General features: G+C 50.6%; 1 protein-coding gene across 1 annotated transcript; it reads left to right on the top strand.

The window, feature by feature from the left end:
* The first annotated feature begins 266 nt into the window (after nt 1-266).
* On the top strand, nt 267-6,479 carry LOC134073785 (growth/differentiation factor 10-like). Its single transcript, XM_062530354.1, has 5 exons — nt 267-522; nt 1,427-2,010; nt 2,080-2,204; nt 2,355-2,577; nt 6,236-6,479. Exons 1-5 carry the CDS (start codon nt 267-269, stop codon nt 6,425-6,427), a joined length of 1,380 nt encoding a protein of 459 aa, XP_062386338.1. The 3' UTR covers nt 6,428-6,479.
* Nucleotides 6,480-10,000: the final 3,521 nt, after the last annotated feature.

Here is a 10,000-nt window from a genome sequence, read left to right as displayed (position 1 = left end):
CCGAGTGGTCTCGCGTCTCGGATCCCGTTGGCTGGCGGCCGAGAGCGTCACCATCTGTCATCCGCTCGAGCTCCGCGCCCGCCGGCTGCATGTGGAGACAAGTGTATACGCCGCGAGATCTACAGAGCAACGGAGACGCCAGAGCGAGCGGAGCACAGCGGCAGGACTAGCCCATCCGACACGCGACCCACGCGTCTCTTACCGACAGAGTCGACACCGGTTGAACACGCGACGTTTCTCTCCAGCTGTTGATGGAGCACGAGACCATGGCGGGTTCGTACCTGTGCGCGCTGCTGCATCTGCTTCTCTATGTTGACACGCGTATATGCGCGCTGGTGGACGCGTCGACGCCGGGCGGAGAGACACACGGGTCACCCAGCGAACGCGCCTTGGACCGCGCCGCGTTTGAGAGGAACCCGCAGGATGTGGTCACCATAAATATGTACAAAACGTACGACCGATACACCAAGGAGCACCGCCACCGCGACGGAAATACCGTGAGGAGCTTCAGAGCTCTCCCGGGTGAGTGATCCGCTGTGACGGGTCTGCGTGCGCCGTTATTTCAAAACAATCGACTTTAAAATCACACTACGGGCAGGAGAGTAGCGCACGCAACAGATGCGAAGTGCTATCAGAGTCGGGCGGCGGACTGGCAGGGAGTTCGCTCGTGGATGGAAAGTAGGGTCATCATGGCCCAAAACAGCCTGCCAGCACGAGAGCCACAACGGGAAATTCACACCATGAGCGCGTGCATAGGGCTGGTTCAGTCTGTCAGTTATCAATGTGTGTGTGTGTGTGTGTGTGTGTGTGTGTGTGTGTGTGAGTGTGTGTGTGTGGCTGTGTGGCTGTGGCTGTGGCTGTGGCTGTGGAACAGAGCAAAGTGAGCGACACGTACTTAACACTCAAAAAATTCTACCCTCAACTCTTCGTGTAGCTCTCGTGCGCCCTACGGATGAAGGCTTTAGTCCAACAAAAGTGTCTAAACTCCGCTCTTGGGAGACACAAATGCTCTGCCTACAAACTCGCGCGCCGTTTATCAGAAAGGCTCGGTTTGTAAAGTTTCCAGTTCGCGAGACAACATCCCTCAGTGTAACGGCATTCGGGGCACGAGGGGCTTCTCTTAAACATTTCCATATGCCTCGCGCAGATCCGGGAGCCGTGTTTGTCTTTTAATAGCCCCACTCGTTAAACAACCGAACGCCGTGTGTGTGTAATTGAGAATGCAAAAAATGTGTTGTTTACAAGGTTGTTTTATGGGGTTGAAGGCAATTTCATGGTTTTGTAAAATTAAAATTACCGTCATTTTTGAAAATGAAGTTTTAACACCAACATTATGAGGGGAACAGTTTGTCTTGCGAGGGTATTTTGTTTTCGTCTCATAAAAGCAGATTTCCACATAACATTTTTAACGGCTTTGTCTCCTCAGTGTCCTCCAACAACAGACTCTTGTTCCAGTTTAACCTGACCTCCATCCCAGAGTCAGAGGTCGTTGTCGCGGCAACGCTGCACTTCCTGGAGCCTCCGCGAGCGTTCCCCGAGCCCTGGAGCTGCCGTCGCCCGCGCGACGGGCCGTCGTCCTGTCGCCCGGTGACAGCCTCGTCTCCACGGCGACTGGTGCTGAGAGGAGGGGGCGTGGCCTCTAACGCGGCGTCCTCCTCCCGCCTGGCCTCGTACCCGCTGCCCCCCCGCCCCCGCCCCCATCGCCACGGCAACTGGCTGCAGCGCAACGTCTCCGCCCCCCTCCGTCAGGCGCGCGCCGACGCACTCGTGCTGCTGACCGCCGAGTTCCACACGGACGCCGTCGCCGAGCAACGGAGGTCGGGGGCGGGGTCAAAGGCGGAGTCCGTGCGGCCGCACCTGCTGGTGTTCACAGACGACCGCTCCATCGGAGAACCCAACAGCGTCGCCGCCACTCTGCAGCGGTACGGCCTCTTCAACCAGAACCAGAACCAGAACCAGAACCAGAACCACAACCACAACCAGAACCAGAACCAGAACCGGCCCAGACGTGCCGCCGAACACCCCACGGAACGTCTGCAGAACAACCTGCTGCCGGACCTCCAGCACATAGAACCCAAGAGCACGGAACATCTGCAGAACAACTTGCTGCGGAACCTCCAGCACACAGAGCCCAAGAGCAGAGAACTCTGGGAGAACACCTACTTCCCTCTCAAAGCCCAAGCGCCCCGTCCACACGCACCCCACACACACTCACACACACACCCCCCCCACACAGACTCACACACACACCCCCCCCACACACACTCACACACACACCCCCCCCACACACACCCCCCCCACACACACTCACACACACACCCCCCCCACACACACTCACACACACACGCCCCCCCGGGTGGACAGGGTGCGGGGGGGGGGTCTCGGGAGCGGGAGCTGCGGTTCGACGAGCGCACGATGAAGCGGGCGCGGCGTCGTCAGGGGAACGAGCCGCGTGTGTGTTCCCGCCGCTACCTCAGGGTGGACTTCGCCGACGTCGGCTGGAGCGAGTGGGTTCTCGAGCCCAAGGCCTACGAGGCCTTCTACTGCGCCGGGACGTGCCGGTTCCCTGTCCCCAAGGTGAGAACAGAACACCCCCCACACGCCGCGCTGTTCTAACACGGAACATCCCACACGCTGCACTGTTCTAATATGGAACACCCCACACACCTCACTGTTCTAATATGGAACACAACATAGACTGCACTGTTCTAATAGAGAACACGCTAGGAAGTGACCTAAGTGTTGTGGCTAGAAAGTGACCTAAGTGTTGTGGCTACAGTAGGAAGTGACATAAGGGTTGTGGCTACAGCAGGAAGTGACCTAAGTGTTGTGGCTAGGAAGTGTTGTGGCTAGGAAGTGACCTAAGTGTTGTGGCTAGGAAGTGACCTAAGTGTTGTGGCTAGAAAGTGACCTAAGTGTTGTGGCTACAGTAGGAAGTGACATAAGGGTTGTGGCTACAGCAGGTAGTGACCTAAGTGTTGTGGCTAGGAAGTGTTGTGGCTAGGAAGTGACCTAAGTGTTGTGGCTAGGAAGTGACCTAAGTGTTGTGGCTAGGAAGTGACCTAAGTGTTGTGGCTAGGAAGTGACATAAGTGTTGTGGCTAGAAAGTGACCTAAGTGTTGTGGCTAGGAAGTGTTGGGGCTAGGAAGTGACCTAAGTGTTGTGGCTAGGAAGTGACATAAGTGTTGTGGCTACAGTAGGAAGTGACCTAAGTGTTGTGGCTAGGAAGTGTTGTGGTTAGGAAGTGACCTAAGTGTTGTGGCTACAGTAGGAAGTGACCTAAGTGTTGTGGCTAGGAAGTGACATAAGTGTTGTGGCTACAGTAGGAAGTGAGATAAGTGTTGTGGCTAGGAAGTGACCTAAGTGTTGTGGCTAGGAACTGCTGTGGCTAGGAAGTGACCTAAGTGTTGTGGCTACAGTAGGAAGTGACCGAAGTGTTGTGGCTACAGTAGGAAGTGACCTAAGTGTTGTGGCTAGGAAGTGTTGTGGCTAGGAAGTGTTGTGGCTAGGAAGTGACCTAAGTGTTGTGGCTAGGAAGTGAGCTAAGTGTTGTGGCTAGGAAGTGAGCTAAGTGTTGTGGCTAGGAAGTGACATACTGTAAGTGTTGTGGCTACAGTAGGAAGTGACCTAAGTGTTGTGGCTAGGAAGTGACCTAAGTGTTGTGGCTAGGAAGTGAGCTAAGTGTTGTGGCTAGGAAGTGTTGTGGCTGGGAAGTGACCTAAGTGTTGTGGCTAGGAAGTGAGCTAAGTGTTGTGGCTAGGAAGTGTTGTGGCTGGGAAGTGACCTAAGTGTTGTGGCTAGGAAGTGAGCTAAGTGTTGTGGCTAGGAAGTGTTGTGGCTGGGAAGTGACCTAAGTGTTGTGGCTAGGAAGTGTTGTGGCTGGGAAGTGACCTAAGTGTTGTGGCTAGGAAGTGTTGTGGCTGGGAAGTGACCTAAGTGTTGTGGCTAGGAAGTGTTGTGGCTGGGAAGTGACCTAAGTGTTGTGGCTAGGAAGTGTTGTGGCTAGGAAGTGTTGTGGCTGGGAAGTGTTGTGGCTAGGAAGTGTTGTGGCTGGGAAGTGTTGTGGCTGGGAAGTGTTGTGGCTAGGAAGTGTTGTGGCTGGGAAGTGTTGTGGCTACAGTAGGAAGTGACCTAAGTGTTGTGGCTAGGAAGTGTTGTGGCTAGGAAGTGACCTAAGTGTTGTGGCTAGGAAGTGAGCTAAGTGTTGTGGCTAGGAAGTGACATACTGTAAGTGTTGTGGCTACAGTAGGAAGTGACCTAAGTGTTGTGGCTAGGAAGTGTTGTGGCTACAGTAGGAAGTGACCTAAGTGTTGTGGCTAGGAAGTGACCTAAGTGTTGTGGCTAGGAAGTGTTGTGGCTACAGTAGGAAGTGACCTAAGTGTTGTGGCTAGGAAGTGTTGTGGCTAGGAAGTGACCTAAGTGTTGTGGCTAGGAAGTGTTGTGGCTAGGAAGTGACCTAAGTGTTGTGGCTAGGAAGTGTTGTGGCTAGGAAGTGTTGTGGCTAGGAAGTGTTGTGGCTGGGAAGTGACCTAAGTGTTGTGGCTAGGAAGTGTTGTGGCTAGGAAGTGTTGTGGCTGGGAAGTGTTGTGGCTAGGAAGTGTTGTGGCTAGGAAGTGTTGTGGCTAGGAAGTGACCTAAAAGTGTAACTTGATGAGGACGGAAACTTGTGTCCTGAAGTCAGACCCTCGAACAGGGACAGCACTTGGTCTTGGCCTTAGTCCCCATCTCCCCCACCTGGCTGTGTGTGTGTGTGTGTGTGTGTGTGTGTGTGTGTGTGTGTGTGTGTGTGTGTTAGGCGTGTGAGTGTGTGTGAGGGGTCAGGTGCCTTGCTCAAGGGTCAAAGGCACCAGCCGTGGACTGGTCAGGGATCAAACCGGTAACCCTCCTGGGTTTAAAGAAGTTTATTTCTTTAGGCCCAAACTATAAGAGTAGAGGTGTGGACAAGGCCGAGTCCAAACTATTGAGCTGGTGTGTGTGTGTGTGTGTGTGTGTGTGTGTGTGTGTGTGTGTGTTACAGTAATGCCATCATTGGAGAGGACATCCTCACCTATTGTGTAAAAGCCCGCGTTCAGGTTCTCCCCACAAAGTACAACCTCTCACTATGGTTTCCCTCCAACCATTCACCCCTCTGTATGCTGCATGACCCCCCCCAACATCTGGAGTCAGTAGCCCACATCATGAACAGCTGTAGCTCTCTTAAAGGGCTGTATATTGCCAGACATGACAGACTTGTGGACCTCATAGCTGCTCAGATCCCACGCACAGAGGAAGAGCAGATCTACAAACACACCACTGTCCACTCTGAATGGTTTAATTCACCTGCAAAAACCGTCTAGGGAATTGCAAACACACCGGACATTATCATCATTTCTCAGAGTGCTAAAACAGTTAAAATATTTGAAGTGTCATGAGCTTTTGATCTATTTATGGAAGATAGTGTGCCAAAACCCTTAAATACCAGCCTTTGATTTCTGTCATTGAGAACCTAGGATACAAATGCCAGCTCATTGTGTTAGTGTTTGGTAGCCTAGGTCATGTACATAGGTCTACTGGTTAGGGCTTCAGGCTTGTAACCGGAGGGTTGCCGGTTCGATCCCCGACCAGTCCACGGCTGAAGTGCCCTTGAGCAAGGCACCTAACCCCTCACTGCTCCCCGAGCGCCGCTGGTTGGGCAGGCAGCTCACTGCTCTGGGTTAGTGTGTGATTCACCTCACTGTGTGTTCACTGTGTGCTGTGTGTTCACTGAATTTCCCTCACAGGATCAAAAAAGTATATATTCTATTCTGTTCTATTCTAAAATACTGTTCCATATCAGCAGTTGTAGGAAGCATGTTTATTTGGAAGAGACGATGTTTCCAATACCCTTGATCCTGTAAACTCAGGAGATTTGATTCCAAATGTATCTTGACTTAAACACGTAAAGTGGAATCGAATAAAGTATATAAAGTGTGTGTGTGTGTGTGTGTGTGCCCCTCTCTAACTGCCCTCTCCCCCCCAGGTGGTCCGTCCCTCCATCCTGTAAACTCAGGAGATTTGATTCCAAATGTATCTTGACTTGTAAAGTGGAATCGAATAAAGTATATAAAGTGTGTGTGTGTGTGTGTGTGTGTGTGTAAGTGCCCCTCTCTAACGGCCCTCTCCCCCCCCAGGTGACTTGTAAAGTGGAATCGTGTGTGTGTGTGTGTGTGTGTGTGTGTGTAAGTGCCCCTCTCTAACTGCCCTCCCCCCCCCCCAGGTGGTCCGTCCCTCCAACCACGCCACCATCCAGAGTATCGTGCGTGCGGTCGGGATCGTTCCCGGCGTTCCGGAGCCCTGCTGTGTTCCGGAGCACATGAGCGCGCTCCCGGTGCTCTACCTGGACCCGGAGCGGAACCTGGTGCTCAAGGTGTTCCCGGGGATGTCCGTGCAGACCTGCGCCTGCCGATGAGCTGTGTGTGTGTGTGTGTGTGTGTGTGTGTGTGTGTGTGTGTGTGTGTGTGTGTGTGTGTGTGTGAGCTCCAGAACCTGGTGCTGAAGGTGTTCCCGGGGATGTCCGTGCAGACCTGCGCCTGCCGATGAGCTCTAGAACCCACCAGCTGTGTGTGTGTGTGTGTGTGTGTGTGTGTGTGTGTGTGAGCTCCAGAACCGGACTGGAGAACCGCTGGAGAACAGATAGAACTCTCTGCAGAACTCATGGCAGAGCTGCAAAAGACTACAAGGACACACACACACACACACACACACACACACACACAGTACAGTGTTTTTTAGAGACTAGTGGTGGTCACATAATACTGTATGCAGGAGACTAAAACCCTATTGAACTCCTCCTCACACACACACACACTCTCTCTCTCTCTATTGAACTCCTCCTCACACACACACACACACTCTCTCTCTCTCTATTGAACTCCTGAAGTTGTTTTCTTTCTTTGTTGAACTTCAGATTGACTCACACACACACACATTCTTTTTCTGCTGACCACAGGGATGGCTAGAGAATTTGGACACTATGGGATACACACACATACACATACACACACACACACACACACACACACACACACACACACACACGGGATGCTCCACAGAGAGTTTGGACGCTATGGGATCGGATCTGTGTAGTCTGTGCAGACTAGCTTCTCTTCACACACACACACACACAGAGAGGGAGAGGTGGACTCCTCATGATCACATGTAAATATCATATCATAGCCATATTTTCTGGCAGAAATATTTTTGTAAATAAATGAGCTGTAAGTTGCCTCCCACTAATTCTCATTTGAAGCTAACCCTATGGATTTAGCACGCTCGTTTGCTAGGTGAAGCTAACCCTATGGATTTAGCACGCTCATCAGCTATGTGAAGCTAACCCTATGGATTTAGCACGCTCATCCGCTATGTGAAGCTAACCCTATGGATTTAGCACGCTCATCAGCTATGTGAAGCTAACCCCATGGATTTAGCACGCTCATCAGCTATGTGAAGCTAACCCTATGGATTTAGCACGATCGTTTGCTAGGTGAAGCTAACCGCTAACCCCATGGATTTAGCCTGCTCATCCGTTAGGTGAAGCTAACCCTATGGATTTAGCACGATCATTTGCTAGGTGAAGCTAACCGCTAACCCTATGGATTTAGCACGCTCGTTTGCTAGGTGAAGCTAACCGCTAACCCCATGGATTTAGCATGCTCATCCGTTAGGTGAAGCTAACCTAGGGTGGCCAGATTTCTCTGAACTAAAACCGGGACACTTTGTGCGTGATCAAATGTAACGTGAACATGCGACAGGTGAAACTTTTTTTTTGGGTGTCACCCCCGAGAAATTTCTTAAATATTGCTGTGTAAATGCACGAATTCTGTGCACTTTCAGTCAGAGATTAGGGCCTGCACTGACTCCAAAACATTCCTCACCTATTATCCACATAGCATGAAAGAAAAAAATTGAAAACGAAACTCAGCCATATTATTTTCTCAACCTTAGTTTACATTATGTGTGATAACTCTAAACAGCTACTCTTGTCAGATGTCCATTATACATCATTGTAAAGCTGAGATTCCAGGCTTTCAGAAAAGGTATGGTAGCCTTTGCCACCATTTCGGTAACGACCAACCCCTCTGGCTCACGGACTAATAGGTTATTGAGAATGATGACTTTCTCTTCAGCATTGTCGTAGCATAACCTGCTAGCCATTAAAACAAGGCATTGAAATAATGCAAAGATTGTGCGATTGACTGTTGCGATTGACTGACACACGATCACACGCACACAAATCATAGCCTACGTCGGACGCTTTATGCTAGTTTCTACATGGGTTTAGGCTTTCATCGGGACTCGGGACAGTCCCAGGAAAACCGGGACGTCTGGTCACCTTAAGCTAACCCTGTGGATTTAGCACGATCATGGGCTATTCATGGGTTTCATCAGGTCCCTTTCCACAGGTGTATTAATCAAGCACCATGCAGGCTGCATTCATAATCAAGGTGCTTGATTGTATACACCTGTGGAAAGGGACCGGATGAAACCCATGAATATGCCAGAGGCTAACGTGTGTTCAGGGCTATATGCTACAGGAGGCTAACGTGTGGTCAGGGCTATATGCTACAGGAGGCTAACGTGTGTTCAGGGCTATATGCTACAGGAGGCTAACGTGTGGTCAGGGCTATATGCTACAGGAGGCTAACGTGGGGTCAGGGCTATATGCTACAGGAGGCTAACGCGTGGTCAGGGCTACATGTAGTGATGCTAACGTGTGTTCAGGGCTATATGCTACAGGAGGCTAACGTGTGTTCAGGGCTATATGCTACAGGAGGCTAATGTGTGGTCAGGGCTATATGCTACAGGAGGCTAACGTGTGTTCAGGGCTATATGTAGTGATGCTAACGCGTGGGCAAACACTTTATTCTCCTCCTCCGACACAAACACTTTATTCTCCGACACACCCATGAATCCTGAAGCACTTTGACATGCTAATTCACACCCAACCAGGGCAGGTGTGCTTATAACCAGGGCAGGTGATGCTCCATGAGAAGTGTGTGTGTGTGTGTGTGTGTGCTGGCTGAACAGCATGGCATGTAGGAAGTACTGGAGCCACACACACGTGCTGGTGCTGCCACCTGCTGGCCCATAGTGGAAGAGACAGGACTTGCCTGTAGGACGATGTAGCTACTCAGGAGCTCAATAGCTCTTCTGCTCATCTCTCCTCCTCTCCTCTCTCCTCTCTCCTTCTTCTCTCCTCCTCTCTTCCCCTCCAATCTCCTTCTTCTCTCTCCTCCTGTCATCTCTCCTCTCTTCTCCTCCAATCTCCTTCTTCTCTCTCCTCTCATCTCCTCCAATCTCCTTCTTCTCTCTCCTCCTCTCATCTCACCTCCTCTCTCGGGGTCAGAGGTCGGAGGTGAGGGGTGGCTGTGTTTGGGGTCAGAGGTCGGAGGTTAGGGGTGGCTGTGTTTGGGGTCGGAGGTCAGAGGTGAGGGGTGACTGTTGGCTATTCAATCAGTTTTATGATTTCTGCTCTCAGATGAAGTCCTCAGTGTTTTGGCTAAGTATATCTCAGAGTGCATTTATATATTAGTATTCCATGTACATAACCTTAATCCGTAGGCATTTACATATATATATATAAGTGTACATAACCTTTACCTGTATACATTCATATATATAAGTGTGCGTAACCTTTACCCGTATACATTCATATACATATGGGTGTGCATAACCTTTACCCTTATACAGTACATTCATATACATATGGGTGTACATAGCCTTAACCCGTATACATTCATATACATATGGGTGTGCATCACCTTAGCCCGTATACATTCATATACATATGGGTGTGCAAAACCTTTACCCGTATACATTCATATACATATGGGTGTGCATAACCTTAACCCATATGCATGTATTGTAATGTATACATCATGTACTTTATTTGCTCTGCAGATTGTTTTCTTTAGCTCGATTACGTGTAGTTTCTGTGTGGCACCGTTTTGGAATGCACACACGTATGTGGTACTCTATTATT

The sequence above is a fragment of the Sardina pilchardus genome (genome assembly GCF_963854185.1).
Source record: "Sardina pilchardus chromosome 3 unlocalized genomic scaffold, fSarPil1.1 SUPER_3_unloc_1, whole genome shotgun sequence".
NCBI classification, from domain to species: domain Eukaryota; kingdom Metazoa; phylum Chordata; class Actinopteri; order Clupeiformes; family Clupeidae; genus Sardina; species Sardina pilchardus.
Note: the sequence above shows the minus strand (reverse complement) of the source record. Positions and strands in the feature narration are given on the sequence as shown.